The 21,175-nt window shown below is 32.2% G+C and overlaps 1 protein-coding gene across 1 annotated transcript; it reads right to left on the reverse strand.

Annotated features, from left to right (window-relative positions):
- Positions 1-4,653: 4,653 nt before the first annotated feature.
- LOC102607835 (putative ABC transporter B family member 8) lies at positions 4,654-11,264 on the reverse strand. Its single transcript, XM_006475534.4, has 9 exons — positions 10,855-11,264; positions 10,667-10,721; positions 10,244-10,425; positions 9,690-10,147; positions 7,853-8,393; positions 7,563-7,742; positions 5,778-7,064; positions 5,253-5,668; positions 4,654-5,160 (listed from the first exon to the last, which is right to left on the reverse strand). Exons 1-9 carry the CDS (start codon positions 11,107-11,109, stop codon positions 4,809-4,811), a joined length of 3,726 nt encoding a protein of 1,241 aa, XP_006475597.1. The 5' UTR covers positions 11,110-11,264; the 3' UTR covers positions 4,654-4,808.
- Between the last annotated feature and the right edge of the window lie 9,911 nt (positions 11,265-21,175).

Genomic DNA, 21,175 nt, shown 5'->3' on the forward strand with positions numbered 1-21,175 from the left:
TTATGATGTGAGGAGTTCAAGCATTGAACACCAGCGATATAAAGAAGAGTGTCCTATTTTTTATGATGTTGCTGATGTAACTTTAAAAAATGAAGAAAGTCGTAAAAGTGTTTTGAGTTGGATTGAAAAAGTAATGAAGGATGTATCGTTGAATGTTCACTATTAAAGCGAACATACAACTGTTGTTGGTGGGTCAGGAAGTTGTACGAAAATCATATAGGATCCAGTAGTATCTCTTTGTAAAGGTCAACCACCTTCTCAAAAGAAAGTAAAAGCAATTTAAAAAACCAAAATATAAATCGAACAATACTTCATCGAGTACAACTGCAGAGGTAATTCTATTACATTCATTTTTAACTAATTCAATACAAATTAATTTCATATAAATTTATTTTTAATTAATTTAATACAAATTTTAAATGTTTCTTGCTTACTTTCGTAGGACTCAGAGGCACACGATTCATCTTCTCAGGCGGCTACTGGAATCCCAACACAATCGAGCAATATGGCTCTGGTAATTTTTTTTTTTTATGTACTTGCTGTTAGTGTTGTTTCATTGTCATTTGTTTGTCATTTTTTCATTAATTTGTGTTCCTTTTTTCTTATTTTTTGTACAACAGCTAGCACAACAGGCACTCCCACAACATGCCTTTTCCCCCCTTACTATTAGTCTTGGATAAATTATGGAGGAGGTAATCATATAAACTTCCAACAATTACTACAACAAGATTTCGGCTAATAATCCCAGCACATGATCAAAGCTAGCTTGTGTTTTGATGTATTATTTTGTTTTTGTCATTGTTTGATTCTAAACAGGATATTCAAGTTAATCAACATCTATATATGCAGTTTATATTTATGTTGTTGCGGCAACAATTGAAATAAATATAATTTCTAACATAATAAAATGAAATAACTCAGAAACTTATAATTCGAAAGAAAATGTTATTACGTGTCTACTAGTCTTTAATTAATACATGGTACAAATTAAAACAAATTAAAAATAACACTTGAATAGATAACATATCACAACAATCACAAGTATTTTAATATAATCATGTCTTAGTGTCTGTCTCCTTCAAAGTTTGTCATCATACAATCGCCTTTGCATTTCACATTCTTGCATATGCTCGAGTTGTTTATGAAATAATTGAAATTTAATGAACAAACACTCAATCTCCAATGCTAACTTCCTAACCTCCTCCACTAACAAGTCAATTTTCTTTTCGTTTGGTTTACGATATTTTGCCCATTGAAAATTCTTACATCCTTTATAAAGCCAAAATTTGCGATTTGGATTCTTTGTTGTACGTGATGTTAAAACTCCATCTGATTACCGCATCTGTTACATAGTCGCAGTGAGTTTCGAATTTCACTTGTGCTAGATGACATTGTGGTTAATTGAATGCTGAAACTACAAAAAAAAAAAAATGAATTAGAACATAAAAACTTTTTGTACCCGGGCCAAACACTAACATAGCTGAACAATTTTGGATCTCGGAACAAATAAGAAATCTTATGCTAATGCAGCTGAGACAGAAACACAATCGGGAGTTCATACACATAAACACACAAAAATTTTGCAGCTGAGACAATTCCAGCACTAGTAACACTTCCACCAGAAACAATTCCAACAGCAAGACAATTCCAGCACCAGTAACACTTTCACCAGCAACAATTCCAACACCAAGACAATTCCAACACCAGTAACACTTCCACCAGCAACAATTCCAGCAGCAAGAAAATTTCAGCACCAGTAACACAAACACAATCAGCAATAAGAAAATTCCAGCACCAGTAACACACAAACACAATCAGCAACACGACAATTCCAGCACCAGTAACACACAAACACAATCATCAGCAAGACAATTCTAGAATAGTAACACACAAACACAATCAACCGCAAGACAATTCCAGCACCAGTAACACACAATCACAATCAACAACAAGACAATTTACTAATGATATTACTAAATCAGCATATATTACCCTAATCAATGCAATTTTACAAGTTGGGGAAATAATCATTTCCCAATCAACCAAAATCTCAATCAGCTAAAATAATCATTCCATTTCCTTAGGTCCAGAACTATCAGTGATGGCAACGGAGACCTGGGCAAGGGAACCATGGTCTGGCGGTTGTCACATGACTGTGATTGCCAGCTGTCGCGTGTGAGTGGATGAGGAGGGTCGTTCATGTTACCGTTGTGAGTGCCGGCTTTCGCGTGACTGTCGATGATGGCAACAGAGATCTCGATTGAGTGATGGCGGTGGTCTGTTGTTTGTACTGGCTGTCGCGTGACCGTCAGTGATTGTAGCTTTTGTGAGTGTGAGGTAAAAGAGTGTGTTTTCAATTCGAGGTGGTGGTCTGTTTTTGTTTCTATGGTTCGAGGTGCAATTCATCAAAAGAAAGGAAAGGAAAAATGTGTTAAACGCACCGTTTTTAATTTAATCAAAATGGTGCGTTTTAAATTCGGAGCCCGATTCAAGGTTAAAGTTGAGGTAAGTAGTAGCGCTAATAATTGCATGCTAATATGTAGCTGACTCTTTTGTTACCTTTATTGGCTATATAAATTCATAATCAGCTTGTCAATGTTTTTATCCAAGCTTCAATATTCCCTTTATTTTTGTGTAATTTTCTCTTAAATGATTTCTTAGATTTTATTACTTTCTTTCATTTAGCAATGGAGGCTTTGGGTCAACAAATTGCAGCAATGAGGCAATGCTTCTTTGATGAGGTTTAATTTCTTTCACTCTCACTATTCTTCTTATCTCGAGCTTTAATGAATTTTGTTTTGTTTTTTTTTTAATGGATTTTGTTGCTTGTTACTCTTTCAATAAAATATATTTTGGAAGGTTTACATCTTACTGTATACGTAAACAATATCTTGATTTTACTATAGTCATGAATAAACAAGCTTCTATTTGTCAAAATGGATGGAATTTTTTTATGAAAATAATCATTTTTATTTTATATATTTTACGAAATCTATTTCCACAATTTTTTTTATTCTTTTTCCTTTTTGACCAATCCAAAAGTTTTAGACAAAAGGTTAGCGCTGCAAGGGCAAACACCCCCGGTTTAAAAAAAAAAAAAAAGAACTCTGAAAAGATAAGAGTCTTAGTTGAAATTTACTATTTATGTTTAAAAAATTATTTTTTACCTCTCATTTTATAGATACTATATTTCGGCGTCTTTAAATGTGTAATTTCTTCATTTTAACCCCATTGAACCAAAATACTAATTCCGCCGAAGACCAAATTAGAAACCAATTCTTGTATATGTTGTCCACTAAAGCTTCAAGAAAACAATTGTTAATGGAGATCATAATCGATGTATATGATTATTATGATCTCAAATGTTTTGTTAATGATAATAAAAATAATAATGTAGGCTATTTTCTTATTAAAAGATTACGTATATTAAAAAGAAATTAACAGTGAATGCTCCTTCTTCCAGGAAATATTGAATAGGTATTTTATTCAGCTTGAACAACTTGAAGAGAACAACCATGGTTTCGTTGAGGATGTGTTGAATGTGTACTTTAGGGACTCAACAAGAAGATTGGCTAATATTGAGAAAGAATTGCAAATTAAGCTTATCAATTTCTAATCCTATTTACCTTGATATTATTTTATGATGATTTTTTTTATTGTTATTATTGTAATTTAATTATAGATAATGATCATTTACAATATATTCTGCAGGCAAAAGATTAAAGTCAATTATGTTGAACTGGATAGGTTCTTTTATAATTTGAAGGAAAACAGTGCTAGGTACTACCGTATATGAAAATAAAAGAAAATTGACTCAAAATTTTGCACTTTCTTATGTATACAAGTCTTATAAAGGTGCATGTTCGGCCGCACCTAAACATAACTTTACATACAAGTATTCTTTTTAATCATTTCGTTTTATGCTAACCATTATTTACTATATTCATTATTCATAATTCCAGCGTTGGTGCTAACAATGTAAGGAATGAAGTTAACAAAACAAGAGCACTCTACAGGGCAGCAACTCTGGAAGAGTAATTTTATTATTTTATCCAATATTTGTTTTCAATTATCATGATAAATCAGAGAATGAATGAATTTATACTTTACAGCATAGCATTTTGATATTAATTATATAATAGGGTTGCAATAACGTGAGCAGGGCAAAGGTCTCCCTAGAGCAGCCGAAGGTGGAGCACTCCACTACGAAAGACAAACTCAAGGCTTATTTTGAGGTTTAATTATTAATTATCCCATAAATAGAATTTTGTTGCGTAAATTTATTAATAATAAACTAAACGAATTTTCTTTTTCAATTTCTTTTAACAGCTGGCGGCTCAACTTCGAGCTGACGCTGATTAGAGAACTGGGCATCAAAAAAAAAAAAAAAACCCAAGATGAAGTGATATTAAACAGAGTGGAGGTTGCTGTTTGGTCTGAGCAAATCAACCATTTTCTCTTAGGAATTTACCTTTTATGCTTTTGTCTGTTTTTCATTTTAGTGTAATGAGCTCACAGCTAGTTTTTCAAGGGGTTGTCTTTTGTAATAAAGATTGTTCATGGTTTAGGTGACCCTTTGTTGCTTTTTAAAGTTCTTTTAACCTTCAAAACTTCATGTTGCAATTAATTGTGCTTTGTGTTCAATATATTCAATCTCTCATGGTCTCATGGCCAAAGTTACTAAGTTGAGAAAAGATTAAGCCGTTAAGGAAAATTGTTACAATAATTACACTCGCTTGACCACCCATTCCTTGATTATTTTAATAAGTTTATTTTGATCTCTATGATCTATAAGTTGATTTTGATCTCTATGATTGAAGGGTAGCAAGATTGAAAAAGGCCCCTCGCATGTGCGTTAATTGAGCATAGGTACCTCTTTCCACTACTCTCCCATCAGCAACCAAAGCAATGGAGTCAAGCTTTTTAATGGTGTTAAGCCGATGAGCCACCACAATTGTGGTTCTTCCCATCATAATTCTGTCCAATGCTTCTTGAACAACTTGCTCAGATTGCACGTCGAGTGCACTTGTAGCCTCATCAAGTAATAGGATCGTCGGGTTACGAATTATAGCTCTTGCTATTGCAATTCTCTGCCTTTGCCCTCCTGATAATTGCACTCCCCTTTCGCCGCATTCAGTTTCATATCCATCTTTTAAAGATCTACAGCAAATACAAGTAGCAGCCCAATAAAAATTTTAGTATACTTTTGCCAATTAGGTGCTAAAAGATTACTAGTTAGCAAATGTGCTTACGAGATAAATTCGTGAGCATTGGCAGCCCTAGCAGCTTCCACCACTTCGTTTTCCGAAGCATCAAGCTTTCCAAACACAATGTTGTCACGTATGTTGCCAGCATATATCACTGGCTCTTGGCTGACGAGTGCCGTATGCTTTCGGTACCAGTGAACATCGAGCTCCCTTACATCCATCCCATCAACTCTAACTGATCCTTGTTCAACGTCATAAAATCTTTGAATCAATCCAATTACTGTTGATTTTCCACACCCACTTTTCCCAACAAGCCCAACACTTGTTCCTGGCTTCACCTCCATGCTGAATTGCCGTAAAACCAGAGCATCTGGCCTGCTTGGATATGCAAAATCAACCCTTCTCATCTCTATCTTTCCAGATATTTTTTGTAACTTGCTTCCACGTGTGCCATCCCCTGCCTGATATATAGAATTACAAATGAATTATTCTTATATAAAACTTATGCTATAATGAAACCTGTACATATACGTATATATATATGTATATATAAAGAAAAATTTTACTTACTTGCGAAGACCCTGGAATCAAGGATTGCCGGTCAAGAATCTTGAACACAGATGCGACCGCAGTGGAGCCCTTGGCTAGATCAGAAGTCATGCTTCCTGCTTCAGCAATAACCTTTCCAGTGCTTACTAATATGAAAAATGTTTTAAACACATCCCCAGCTGATATTTGTCCCTTCTGAACCAATGTGCCACCGTACCAAAAATCCAAGGCCCATGACATAAAAGTTAGGCACTGGGCCGACCCCATACCAATTCCTGCAAGCCATGACTTTTTCCTTGCCTGCTTTCTGGGTTCCTCTTGAGCTTCATCGAAGATTTGAAGAACCTTTCCAGCACTTCCGAATGAAGTCACAATTCTGTGATTAATGACTGCCTCCACAGCAATTTGAGTGCTGCGATTTTGTGCCTTAACGAAATTTGTCGAAACACTTGAGAGCAGTACTTTTCTAGTGTAGAAACATAGAATTGTGAGTGGCTGGACTGCTATCATAACAACTGCTAATTTCCAAGCCACAACTAGCCCCATGATCATTGCAATGGCGACAGCAGAAGTAGTTTGAACTAATAAAGATACTCTGTCTGCAACTAGGGACTTAACCATAGATGCCTCATTGCTCAATCTGGAACATAATGCCCCACTTGAGTTTTGCTCTTCATCGAACCAAGCTGCTTCAAATGTAAGAATCTTTTCAAGCATTCTTAACCTGATTCTCTTGGTTAGTCGGCCACCCATATAAGCAAAATTGTAATGTTGCAAAAGATTAAAAGCCAGAGAAATCAAGGAAAGAGAACAGAAAATGAGTGAATATGTACGGATTCTTGATTGCATTTCACTGTGACTTTTAGCAAAGAAAGCAGAGATCATGCCACCAATGGTCAAGGCATAGGTAGGTTGCACTGAGCCAACGGCTATAGCTGAAAGGCTTCCGATTAGGCCTTGTTTCCATTCAGGTGCGTTTAAAGAGAGCAGCCGGAAGAATGAAGGAGGCAGGTAAGTTACTGGCTGCGGGCTATCAATGACGGGTAATGGCGAAGCAAAAATAGCTGGGCTAGATCTTGCTGCACTAAGCCGGCCACCACTACTTCTTGTAACAGATGACACATGTGTTTCTGGGATTGTTTCTTGGTCATCACAGCTGAATTGTCTCTGCAATTTGGCCATTTTTGCATAGGGACCATCTATTCTGTTGATGAGATCATTGTGTGTGCCTATTTCTACCAAGCAGCCATTGTCAACTACTGCTATAAGGTCTGCATTCCGGACTGTTGAGAGCTTATGTGCCACCACCTGACATGTCAAATAACTATCAGAAATATTTAAAGTAATATTTATTCATATTTCACTTTAATATTGGATCAAGGAGCTCTCCCTTTAGTAACTGGTTGCAAGCAAAATGAGACACGTTATTGAAAAATATGGAAAGGTATATGTTAAAATTGGAACTTATCATAATTTTAATAGATAAATCTACATTGGTAAAACTTTTCCGCGAATGGTATTTGAAGTGTGCAACTGAATACATTATCTTGAAGATTAACTTTCTCTATTGTCTCAACTTTATTTAATTAAAATTTACTTTCAATTTAAGTCAGATTAAAATTGAAGCTTTATAACTTTTAACTTACATATATAAGAATAAAATTATTAAATGTCAAAAAAATTACTTTTTAGTGATTGGTAAGCGCAAATGTAAATGGATGTTTACTAAATATTCTAATTGTTGTATTTTCAAATTGACATAAAGTACAATACGTTTGACCAACAAATTTTGATAGCAATATTTACCAGTGTGGTTCTTCCCAAGGAGGCCTGATCAAGGGCATTTTGCACCAATGTCTCAGATTCTGAGTCAAGTGCGCTTGTTGCTTCATCAAGCAGAAGAATCACGGGGTTCTTGATAATGGCTCTTGCTATAGCAATTCGCTGCTTTTGTCCGCCTGATAAAAGTGCTCCCCTTTCACCAACCTATTGCACATGAAGATCATACATGTTGTTAGAACTATTCTTGAAGTCTCTTATTTGATAAAAACTAATCTTGATTACAAGAAACTGTATGTTGTTGATTTTGCAATTACCTTTGTTTCGTACCCTTCTGGAAGCTGCCTTATGAAATTATGAGCATTTGCAGCCGTGGCTGCAGCAATAACTTCATCCATGGTAGCATCAAGCTTCCCAAACATTATGTTATCCTTTATTGATGTCCCAAACAACGCGTGCTCTTGACTCACAAGACCCATTTCCCTTCTAACCCATTTCAACTGGAGCCTTCTAATATCTACACCATCAATCCTCACAATCCCATCATCGGCATCATAAAACCGTTGCACAAGGGCAATTGCAGTTGATTTGCCACTTCCGCTAGCCCCAACAAGAGCCACGGTTTTTCCTGCTTTAACTTTGAGATTGAAATCTTTGAGAACAATGGAATCAGGACGAGAAGGGTACGAGAATTTGACATGCTCGAATTCTATTTCTCCGCGAACTTCATCTAGCACGAGTCCTTTTGTGTCTTCGCCATCAATTTCTGGAACCCTATCTATCCTGTCGAATATTCTTGAAGCCGCAATTGAAGCTTCTGTGAAGTACTTCAGTTCAGGAAGTGCTGATCCCAGGGATCTGCATTACATTCACCACAGCACAAAATTATTATAAAGAGGACGTCCATAAATACATGAGCAATTAGACAAAGATAATTATGCAAGATCCTCATATGAGGGCAATAATATGAATATTAAACTTTGTTTGCACATAACTCCTTCATTAATATATCATGTTGAGCTAGTTTCTTAATTATTTTCTTTCCTTCCTATTACGTGCACAAATTTTTCTAGTGAAGATCTTGCTAATGTGAGTCATAAGGATACAATAATAAGTAGACCCCTAGCATCAAGAGTCTTGAGAGAGATCTCAAAATTGATTGAACTTGACAATTTACGGTGCATCAAATGTCAAAAAATATAGGAAAGTATTAGCATACTTGTATTGCTAAAACAAGCTATGGCATCAATACATATCTGAAAACAAGAATTGCTTTTATCAAGCTTTGGCATAAAGACAAGTTCAACATATGTCAATCTCTTAGCCACTTCTTCTTCAAAAGAGGTAGTCACTTACAATAAGACATGTACACTTAGCAGATCCACTACATGAGATGCCTAATTTGACAGTAAATTGTCAATCGACAAGGGAGTGGGTGGAAGAAAAAGAAAGATATAAATAGCTAAATGCAATTGACTTCTTTCTTCTGCAAAGTGGCATAATAAAGATTCCTCTAAAGCAACAGATTTCCTGGTGGAATAAAAGACTTTATGAGATCAAAAGAATCCAATAAAGGCAAACACCACATATTATTTATCTTTATATGCAAACTCTTATTCATTGATCAGTACAAGGTCTACAAGCTTACAGTGAGAATTAATTAATCAAAGTATAGGACTTTAATTTCTAAAGACTTCCTCTAATCATTAAGATCAAACAGGCAATATAGCTACCCAATTATAAGTTCTACATATATTTATTCCTTGCACCACAAAAGATAAAGGTCCATCCCTCAATAGTGATCATCAAGCTTAAAATAGCTATATAAAACAAGTATGTAGTATTATAAATTTTCACTTGGCTTATGAAGGAGCTATATTTTATGAAGTTTTTTGTTTATAGAATGAGGCTTTAGAAATGATATCTAGTTCCTGGAGGATTCCACAAAACTATTCGGATCAAGATTCGCTCATTAAATAAAATTCAGATGGATGACTATTGGAATCATATTTCGTCATTTATAAACAATTGTGATCTTTAGAAGCTCACAATAGCTTAGATCCTAAGGGAATATTCCTCATTCAAAGAACCCTAGTCATTAAAAAATCCATCGTACGAATGATCACAATAAAGGAGAGAAAGTTGAAGACGTACAGTCCGCTCAAAATGAAGGAAATGCCAGCAGCATAGATCTTTCCACCTGTTTCTCCTTTGAACATGACCAGATGACTTCCGTACCAAGCAAGAAAAGCCCATATCGCAAAAGAAAGCCCTGTACTCCCAACAGCCAAACCCTTAGCTGTCCCTTGCTTGATTCCAAGCTTTGTTGTACTATCCAATATTGCTTCATACCTGTCAATGATCCTCCTCTCAGCAGAGAATGAGTATACAGTCTTAATAGAGCTCAGAGCCTGCTCTACAATTGCATTCGCTTTGCCATACTCCTTGTATGCCTTTTTTGAAAGATATATAAGGTATTTCCCATAGATCATTCCAGGAATGATCAGGAGAAGCAGCGTTGGAAAGGCAACCAGAGACAATCTCCATGAAAAGTAAGTTGAAAATGCAAGTCCTGATATGAACACTGAAGCGTTCATAACAAAAATGGGCACCTGATCAAGTTTTGAAATTTTAAACTCATTAGATAAAAAAACGTTATCTGATTTTAGAGTGTTTGATAATAAGTGATCAAGATGACCAAGCTGTACCTTTTCACTGAGAAGTTCTTGTATGAGAGAAGTGTCTTTTGAGATGCTGTTAATGACCTCTGAAGTAGTAGTTGCATCTTGTGAATCAAAAAATCCAACTTCTTGTCTGAGAACAGCTTCCAAATACTTGTACCGAATCTTCACCACTTGCCGTTCGCTTGTTTTGCTCCAACAATAACCCTCTGTAAAGCACAAATTAATTAAGATTGATGAGTTCCAGAATAAGCCATTCTAGGGTTTCATAAAAAATGACCTCATTTTTCTCTCCGTGACTTAAACTCTGAAGCAAGTGAAGTAATTAATGTTTTGTCTTCTTACAAAGTTACCAAGTTATTAGTACTGATTGAGTGAACATTAAAATTTTCCGAACATGCCCTTGTTATCCTCAAAAAATGTTGGAAAAAGAGAGGTTTTTGAAATTACCCAAGAAAGCCACCACCATCACTGCTAATCCCAAGTACACAAAATACAAGCTGCACTGTTAAGGAAGATTGAAAAAAGGGGAACATGTATTGAGTGAGTGAGACCGTAAGCCGTAAAAATGTTTGGAATAGAAATAAGAATGAAAATGAAAGTGTGTTTTGTTGACTGCTTAGTAATCGCTAGCTTACTTTTTCAACCTCGTCTAAGAAATTCTCATGATGATTTTGTTGGCTCTGAGTCTGACCAAAGCCCAAGCTATTCATTATGCGGCTGGCGAAGACCAGTAAACAGTTTGTGGACATGCCATCTCCAATAGCACCCACGGTGCCCAACACCATTAGCAAAATATCTGTCCTATCAGCAAATCTGAAAATTATGCCTATGTTGTTTTTGTTCTTCTCTCTTCTCATTATCATCTCTCCTTTATTCTCTGACTCATTCATCTCATCAGAGGAACCGATTTTGCCTATGAGCTAGAATATTGGTAGAGTACTAAGACAAAAAGCAAAAAGATGAAGTGTTGTTTGGGCGGAAAGGACTTGATATGTTCAAAAGACACACCCTACATTTCTGCTTATATATATATAGGTACAAGGGGTAGTGATGACCGGTGACTTTCCCTGAAGCAACCATTTGTGTCGCATGCTTTTTTTTTTATGTGGGGTTTTCAATATATATATATATATATATGTATATGTTTAATGAGGTTAAAGGTAATCATTCTTTTTTATGTCTTTGGTGGTGCCATCTTACTTTTTTATAATACTACCATATTAGAGAAGCAAGGATATGAAAACTATTTCGTTAATGGGCTTTTTTTATATTAAACTTACCGTCCCTTTCTTTACATGTCGTTTTTATGATGTGAGATTCGCTTTCAACACACGTCGTTTATGTCTGCTTTTATTTAGCTATTGAATTTGATCCTGGGTAAAAGGTGTTGGGATATTCCTAACTTTGGCTCTCATGGGTCCAAAATATTATCCCACCAAAATTATCAAAAAGATATAGTCCCAAGTTGTCTAGAAGATAATCGTAATAATTTAATTTACGAGTTGTCTAGCAGATAGATCATAACTATTCTTAGTTAATATTGGATAATAAGAATCGGTTTTTTATTTAATTCTTGTAATATAGAATAGTAGTGTGGATTCATTTATTGGTGAGTCATTATATAAAAATTTATGGGATCTAACTCAAAAGCTACCTCTAGAATTGAGAATTATCTCCATGCTTATATTTTTTGTTCAATAACTATTCTCAATTAATGTAGCATAATATACTCAACAGAAAGCATGGTCAAGGATTAATACCTTTTTTTCAAAATTGGTGAAAGGAAAAAAGAAAAAAAGAAAAATTCCCAAGAAGAAACGTCATGAATAATTATAAGGGAGAGGGAAAAAAATTTAAAAACCTACTAGATATTTAAACCCTTTTCTTGATTTGGTAGAGCTATTTTGTAGATAAAATAATAGCCTCGTATATATGTAGGTGTGTGTGTGTATTTTTTATGTATGTTCTTGCATTTCTTAATTGCATGTAAATTAAGTCGGTTGCATTCACAATCTTCTTCTGACATTCCACTATGTCCTTAGCTGTATATGTTGGACTTAGTCCTCTCTAATCACACCTAATGACTTAAGATCTTTGGATTTATTCTTTTCTTTGATTTTTTTTTTTAATTGAAATTTCAAATAAAAACAGTTTCCAAGTTGTACGAGAAGAACTTCTGTGGAGTGTCAAAATTTAGATATTTCGTAGAAGGCATGATTGTTATAACATACAACATCTGACAAATCAAATTCAAAATTTTATAATTCGATGACCAATGATGATCATTTCGAATCTTTTAGACTCTTGTTAGTCTTACGATTATGATATATTCCCTCGTTGATAATTTAGATCATCACAAAGTTTGCTTAAGGATATTGAAATCTTGAGGGGTTATGAAATCTCTCATAGGATTTCTTTCTATGGCGACTGAATTTGTAAATATTAATATATATGTTCTAAAGTTTTGATCGATTACTTTTCAAGTAATTTTATTTAATTAATTATCTGAATTTGAATCTTAAAAAAATACAAAATAAAATATTAATTTATACTTTACCCATCTCTTTACCCTTAAAGAAAATAATTACTGTTTCACATTATGGTAACAAAATATAAGATATAGACAGTCCATAATTTCTTTATCTCTTAACCAACTTTTTCATCATCATATTTTACATGTTTGTATTTTGAAAAAGTGATGCTTTACCCATAAAATGACATAATGTCGAAGAATTTTCTCTTTTTTTTTTTTTTTTTGAGAGGGGGAGGGGGGTTATTGAGAAAATGGTATAGAGAACAAATTACATGCTTAATCTGAAGATATCATGTTAGGACCTTTTTCCTAAAGGCTAATAATTTATCCTAATCCTTATTAGTTTAGGAATATTTTAAATGCAATTTGGAAGACCCAAAAAAAACCTGCCACAGCTACCACTATTCCATTACTGATTTATATATATATATATATATATATATATATATATATATATATATATATATATATATATCTCTGGTTCCACTTGTCGCTACATTCTGCTTTTTTAACACTGTTTTTACATTGAATTCCAAAAAAAAAAGAGCAAAAAACAAAACTCTGTATTTGCATTAATTCTTTCAATTTTAAGAATTTTCTTATCAGAATAATTTTTTTCCTGAGCTGCTGTCAATCGATCTTTGATGCTAGCTACTTTGGAATTTAAAATATGCTTTATTCATTTATATCTTTTTGCCATTTTTTTTTTTACATTAAGCATCAAACGTGCAATATTTGAGGGAATTTCTTTTCTTTTCTTTTCTTTTTTTTTTTTTTTTGCCTCTTTTGGCACTGAGGGAACAAATGGAATATAATAATTCTTGGGGGAATGCATTAATTTGATGAAATGTACCTCATGTTGTTCATTAACCACATGCTCAATAAGATTTTACTTTTTCTGGTATTAATTAATTTTAAGGACATCTAAACCCACCTTTTTTTTAACGAAAGAAACTTCTAACAACCTCCTAATATTTCAAAGTACTCAAATTGATGGCTCCCATCTGCTAACAAATTTCAAAGTAAGGACAGTTATTAACTTTATTGAATATTATGAGAAAATTTTTCATGTAATCTCTATATTTTGAAGATAAATATCTGTTCAATCTTTATATTTTTAAAAGGGAAATTATCAGCTATATACTCTTAAATGACACCCGTATCAGACGTGTGTGAACATTTTTTAAGTGTATCACTTGTATACCATAAGTTGACAAAACACTTTTGCCGTCCACCAATCCGGTAACTTCCGTTTGCAAGTGCTGACATCATAAAGGTAATCTAGTCTTTTAAGATGGACGAAACTTTGATTAGAAAAACGACAATGTCATCCCATTTACCTAGTAAAAAATGACATGTCATATGATATATATTGATAAAACTGACATGTCATCCCATTTATCGGATAATTGTTAATAATTGCTAAAAAAAATTACTTTACAACCAAATCTACTCCTCTAAAATTTAACCTAAATTTTTGAAGATCTACTCCTCCAAGCTCCAAATTTTTGAAGATCTACTCCTCCAAGCTCCAACTTGAATTTTTTATGGTATAATATGTATAATTGTAAATAATACGTTGTTAACAAATTTTTATGGTATAATATGGATATTTTTTATGGATAATTGTTAATAATATGTACCATTAATAATTCATTTTTTTAATCAAAAATTTTTTTGTTAATAAAAAAATAAAAAAATTGTGTATTGAAAATCTACGTTAATTTTTGGGGTAAATTTATCTTTTACCACATTTTGAGTTTCAAGGGTGAAACAGTCAATTTGCCACAATTCTGTTGACTTTCTAACGGAAGTTAACGGATTGGTGGACGGCAGAAATGTTTTGCCAACTTAGGATATACGAGTGATACACTTGAAAAATGTTCACACACATTTGATACGGGTGTCATTTTAGGGTATATGACTGATAATTTCCCTTTTTAAAAATACTTTGAGACATTATTATTGTTAGTTATATTACACTCCTACCCTTACTTTTTATTTTTAAATTTATAATAATATACTTGCAACAATACATTACAAAAAAATGTTAATGTATTAAATTGACCCTAAGATTGAATTAATAATTTAATAAATTGATTTTTTTTCATTAATCTCTCTAAGATTATTGGAAGGGTATTATTGCAAAATTTAAGAAAAGTAGGCATATATCAGTAGGACCATCTTAAATTAAGGGGTCACACATATCAATTGCACATAGCATATTTGATCCACTTGTAATGTACAAGCAAACCAAAATTATGGGTGAGGCTATTTAATTTGAGGGTAATTTTTTAGGACAAATTACACCCATTATCAGTATGCCCGTATTTCAAATTTGTAAACAAGAATTTTACAGAGTGATGCACACGCTTTATAAACTATGACACCTCCAAAATGTTGTTACTATAAAAATATACGAGCTTAACTCATACTTAAAAATTAATTCATAAATTAAAATTTATTCAAACCTTATATAATTAATTAACCCAAGGTTTATTCTATGCAAAATAGTATCCCGTACGTACTATCTACCTCCATCACAGTAGATACAAGAAACTAATGAAGGAAACTCGAATGAAAATTATATTTAGGGAATTAATTAATTTAAGAATGTATGGTCAATATTATCTCTATTAATTGTTATCACCACAAGTGCTTATATTCTTCATGACACGTATTCATCACTCTTTGAACTGGACATTTCCCACTGTCCAAACTAAATCAGTTCAATAAATATCGAAATTAATTATTCTTAAAAAAATACCAGCCATACTACATGTAACATCTATATGTTTAATGTCCATATTTAATTATCTAGTAAATAAAATTGTTGAGATGATGATCATTGTTTAATATTTAAACTAAATTAAAAAACTTAATAACTCTTGGATTAAATTAAATGAATAATTGAGAGTTTGTTTGCTATTCTAGGTAAAATAAAATAAAATGAAGTCAAAATAAGATGATCCATTTAGAATTGTTAAAAGTTAATTATGTACCCAAAACGTTTTTGTTCACACCAAAAACGTGGAAAAATGAAAGTCGAGGGCCGGCTTTCTCGCCTTAAACCCAGCTGATTCTTTTCAAATTTCGAGGACTACAACAATTAGCTGTCATTGCTCATTAGTTTTCAAAGGACGATGGCGGCTTGCTCTGGTCAACAAAAAGTAAAGATTAGAATTATAAAAATAAAAAAATTGAAATTAAAGACAAGGATTTTATTTACTTTAGTCTTAACACATCTTTCATGATTAAAAAATATCCCACTAATACAAAGCCAAATGTGTCAAATTAGGTCAAAACAATTAATCTGATAAAGCAAATCCGAAAGTGCTTTAATTAACTAAAACAATAATTTTTATATGGGGAAAGAGGATGATTGTTATAAATTGTACTATGTTAATTGCTCCAATAACCACGTGAATCTTATGCTTTATTTTTCTTTAAATATATAAAAGTCTGGTGTTTGGGTATGTGCCTAACTTCATTAGTTGTCTCACAATTCAATTTGTACGATGTCAAGTATTTTTATTGTAGTTTGGGCACGCATGCTAAATTTGAAACCGTTGAGTGAAAGCCAATTTCTTCTTTTTTTTCTTTTTTTTTTCCTTTTTTTAATCCCAAGCAACATGTGAGTTGAATGGTCGGAATTTGGACATTTAGAAGTTGGTTAGTTAAAAGTGTACGTTCTGCAGTTGTTTTAAGGATTTAGTATCCTATTGCTTCTTTGTACAAATGTTTTTAACAAGTCCAATTTGGAATTTATCTGATTGTATTGTCACTACGTGTTTATTCTGGATTGGATAATGAAATAGTATTGTATTGCTTCATTTTACCCAAATCAAATTTTCTTTTAATTTTAGGAAAAAAAACTATTGCAATCGATATCACCTATGTCTATTGCTATAATTAAGTAACTATCAATTAATCATCCAGCAAACTAATGAATGGTAATGTTCTTTTAAGGTAGAAAATATTAATATGGAATTGTCTTGAATGGTAATGTTCTTTTAAGGTAGAAAAGATTAATATGGAACTGTCTTGCTAAAAGTGTTGCACTGTTAGCTAACTTTTTAATTGGAATTTTGTGTGTATATATCATGATTGAATTTGCTAAATTTGGTGTGACGTAACGTAGAAATTTATGGTCAAACTTATTTTAAAGTTCTCATTAATTGAGATTTGTTTCAACCAAGAACTATTCTCAACTAATGTGGGATTATCTCTCTAATAATTCTTGTCATATGTAGTCCAATCTTTTTTATCTGATTCTTATCAAGTGGAAAGATAATATACGATGAATCAAATAAGCCAATAAAAATCTAGTGTATAATGTCCCTGATCTTTAATACTTAGTCCAATAACTATTACGTGTCAATATTCTCCGTAACACATAAATCCGACTCACTTATTAGTAAAATCAACTTTTAAGAATAATTTTTAATACTTTTGTAAAATCAACATACCCATTTTACATTTTTACTATATTTTCTTAAATATTAACTTGCAATAATGCATACATATCAATTAGTTTATGAGTGTCAACTAGTTTAGTTGGTATAAAATTTGTTGAGTTAGAGTAAGAGATTTGAGGTTTAGCCCTACTCATAAAGAGAGGGAAAAGACCAGTATGTTGTGCTAAAATGAAAATATGTATTCAACTCATTTGTGCTCTAAAACTAAAAATAACTAAACAAGTTTTAAAATATGATAATTCTAAGTCTATTCGAGCTCACTAACTGGAGTAGTCCCGTAGAGTTGATGTCGTTTTCCCTTGGAATTGATGATGGCTGTGTTATAAAGTGCCATCCTCTTTATAGATATTCCAAGGGATGCTGAGAGTAGTTTAGGATTGCTTTTGAAAAAAAAAATGATCTTGATCTTGGCAATCCATTTTAATATGACTTTATCCGGATAAAAACCCTAGTGTATGTAAACCCTTTACCTTTTAAATATGAGAAAGAAAGAGGGGGACTGGGTGAAGCAAAGGAGCTTTTGTTATTAAAATATGAAGTGAAACTTTGGCATTAGACACTTTAACTTGGTGCCACTCGTAAAATTAACTTCAAGTCCTAGCCACTAATTGTGGTCGTCTGAATCATTTTTTTTTTCTTTTTTTATGAATGAATAGTATGAATCATTAACCATGCAGGAACTGAGAAAGAAAAGTTTGAAAACTACAGTGTGCTAATTTGGCTTCATTTAGGATTTTCTTAACCTTCTCGTGTATTCACACGACAATTAGTAATTAGTTTATGGGTTTTCTTATATTTTTTGTAACTAATAATTATCTAAATTGATGTAAAAATAAATAACAGAGTAATGGAATATGATTATAAACTATATTAAATATAATTTAAGGACACCTTTAATTTATTTGTTCATGCTGGATAAGAAAGTGGGCCTATGCATGGTTACAAAAATAGTATTACCACCATGATTCAAAAAACAATTATTAAAAGCTAGCCATGTTCATTATTATCAAAAGTGAAGAGATTCAAACTAGTTATCAAATTAAAATGAAGCCACTAATTAGATTAGTGGTGGTAAAGTGGGTATGGTTTTTGTTGAATTTTCGTTGTAGGTCACTGTTTTACTATTGCCACGTTGTACTATTGCTATCTTCATTGTTTTTGTGTTGTTTTGCTTGTTGGTTTTTGAGTTCGTTGTTGCTTGCTACATACTAATTAACTACAATGGTTTTGAGTTCTCATGTGCCTGATGTGTGGAAATTAAATATCTTTCAAATATTTGAAACTAAACGGGATTTTTTTTAGACTTAGCTATCTAGACTCTGTTCTCACAAAGTTGATTTAGAAGGCTTTAACAAACTTGTCATTATACATATTAGAATTTTAAAAAGAAAATTATCACCAGCCACCTCAAAAATATTAATTGAAATTGCAAGTATCTACCACGAGATTCTAATAATATATTTGAACCACCTTGAATTTTAATTTTATATCATTCAGCAACCTTTTCGTTAATTCTGTTGTCCGTTGTTCAAGAATTTAAAAATAAAAGTCTTTTTTACCCCTGAAATAAAAAATAAAGAGTAAAATTATTGTTTACTTGCTTAACTAAATCTATGAGTAAACTAATCTTTTATTTTTAAATATGTAAGTTGCTTCCTTATGTTTGTTGGTTTTTTAGTATGTTGGTTGTTGTTTACTCATTAATTTTGAGTCCTCCAGGGTGTACTTTGTGAAAAAAAAAATATATAATTTATATTTGAATTAACTAAAGCTGTTAACTCATAAATTTCCTATAAAATACCTTTTGAGGGACTCTAAACAAATGATTAAACAGCAAGCATCAAACTCAAAAACAACGAGCGAGCACAACATTAAGTCAGGTATGTTTGGTATCATTTTCCACCTGCTAATTTTCGTTTTGTACGAACGAAAATCAAGAAACATGTTTGGTGGGCCTCTTTTTTAATAGTAAAGTCAGAATATAAATGATGAAATATTTTCATTAGGAGAGAAAATCTGGAGAAACAAAAAGAGTGTCGCCAGTTGTCCCCAACCGGGCCCGCATCTAGCCATTTTCTTTAATTTTTTTTATTTTTTTTTTCATTTCACCGAATATACTGGTTCATTTATTTCCGCTAAAAACTTTTACATAAATTTCTCTCCAGCAGATTTCTAGTTGGTGGGTTAGATCTTTTCCTTTTCTTATGTTATGTCCTTTTTTATTTGTTATTTCTGAATATTATTATTCAATATTTCTTATTAAATATAATTAGTTGCAGTTCAAACTTTTGTTTTTAAGCTGGTCAAAATTAAATGCTATACTTTACATTAGCTTGTTTGCATTTTTTTTCAATTGGAGTGGAGTTAGTTGAACCTACTAAATTACTCACTTGCATTCTTCTCTTAATTAAAATTTTTATTGTAAAAATATAATTTAATTAATTACTTATTTGGCCTTTATTCTCTCTTTCTTAATCTCCTTTATCAAAATTTTTTTGTGACGCATGAAGTAATTGCATTTAAGATTTAACAAATGAAATTATTCAAAAATTAACAAATTCAGCCTTATTGTATTCTAAAACAAAATGAAAGGAAAAATGACCATTGTATAAAAATTAAAAAATAAAAGTATTTGTACTACTTTGAACCTATTAGAGATTTTTTGGTTGAATCTCATAAATACAAACTTTGAATGATAATAAGAATTGATAATTTTATAGTTAAAAATAAGAAAAAGATAAAGTTGAGTTAGCAAGAAAGAATAGAAAAGAAAACTTGACAGAGAGAAAAATTAGTGTAGCTTTGGACCATTATTGTAGAAGAGAGAGAAAATAGTTTATCAAGAAGAAAATAGTCAATCCAAGATAATTTTATAACTTTTAAGAATTAGAGAATTAAAATGGGTGTTAAAAGAAAATTAATATGTTCAAATAGCCTCACCCTTTTAATTAATTAACAATCATAATAGATAATTTTAAGAGATAAATATTATATGATTAAATAACCAAGAATTGAAAAAACTATTTTATAAAAAAAGATTCACCAAACACAATTTCACTATTTTTTATATTCAGACAAATAAACTTTTCATTTTTAAGAACGTCAAATTTAAAAATAAAAAACTATTTTCCTCCTCTGAAATAAGGATAGAAAACTCCAATTGAAAAACAATACTAAGTTATGTATGACATATTTGAAAATGAATCCGATTGTTTTAGACCCAATTATTCAGACTCTGTTATCATAAAGCTAATTTAGAAGGTTCCAATAAACTCCTAACTGTAAATATCTATATTTTTTTTAATAAAAATTTAAAACTTACAACCTTTTAATCAGATCTGTATAGTCTGAATATCTGGACCCATAACGAGCATAATCTATTTTAATGGACATAATCGAAAACTCGCAGCCTCCTAAACAAGCACTTTAATATTTGAACTTTAAATCTTAAAAATAAAGAAAAAAAAATCCACCACTCAACTAAAAAGATTAAAAACATTAAAAACATAAGTTATTTCTTTTCATCATCACAAAGCAGCCACAAAAAGCTTAAAGTAGCACAGTCAATTCTATGCAAAAATGGAGGGGTCCAATAGTCGATTTCGACTTTATGCGTTCGTGCTTTCGATCTTGTTTCCAATTATGGACTGGCAAAAGGTTCAATGAGATCATGCGACGTGGTTGCTCCAACCACCCGAGCTGGGCCGCCGCCGCCTCACGCCAATTCCTAAAGTCTTTTTAATTCACTGTAACTGCGTGTTTCCTTGTTTCTGAATTATCATCTTCACCTGTTGCATTAAAAGCCTAATTTCTGCCTTCTTTTGACCTTTCTCTTTTTAAGTCGGAAAGTCAAGATTAATTATTCTGCGGCCCCTATTAAAAGCTCATTACGACTAAAGATTAAAGATCCCGCAATTAAAATACTCCAAAACCAGGCCCCAATAC

The sequence above is a fragment of the Citrus sinensis genome, chromosome 1 (genome assembly GCF_022201045.2).
Source record: "Citrus sinensis cultivar Valencia sweet orange chromosome 1, DVS_A1.0, whole genome shotgun sequence".
NCBI classification, from domain to species: domain Eukaryota; kingdom Viridiplantae; phylum Streptophyta; class Magnoliopsida; order Sapindales; family Rutaceae; genus Citrus; species Citrus sinensis.

Coding starts and splice junctions, on each gene's coding strand:
- LOC102607835 (XM_006475534.4), bottom strand. CDS start 11,109: ATGAATGAGTCAGAGAATAAAGGAGAGATGATAATGAGAAGAGAGAAG. Junction 7,065..7,562: donor CCTTGGGAAGAACCACACTG/GTAAATATTGCT, acceptor TTGACATGTCAG/GTGGTGGCACATAAGCTCTC. Junction 5,161..5,252: donor AATGCTCACGAATTTATCTC/GTAAGCACATTT, acceptor TATTTGCTGTAG/ATCTTTAAAAGATGGATATG.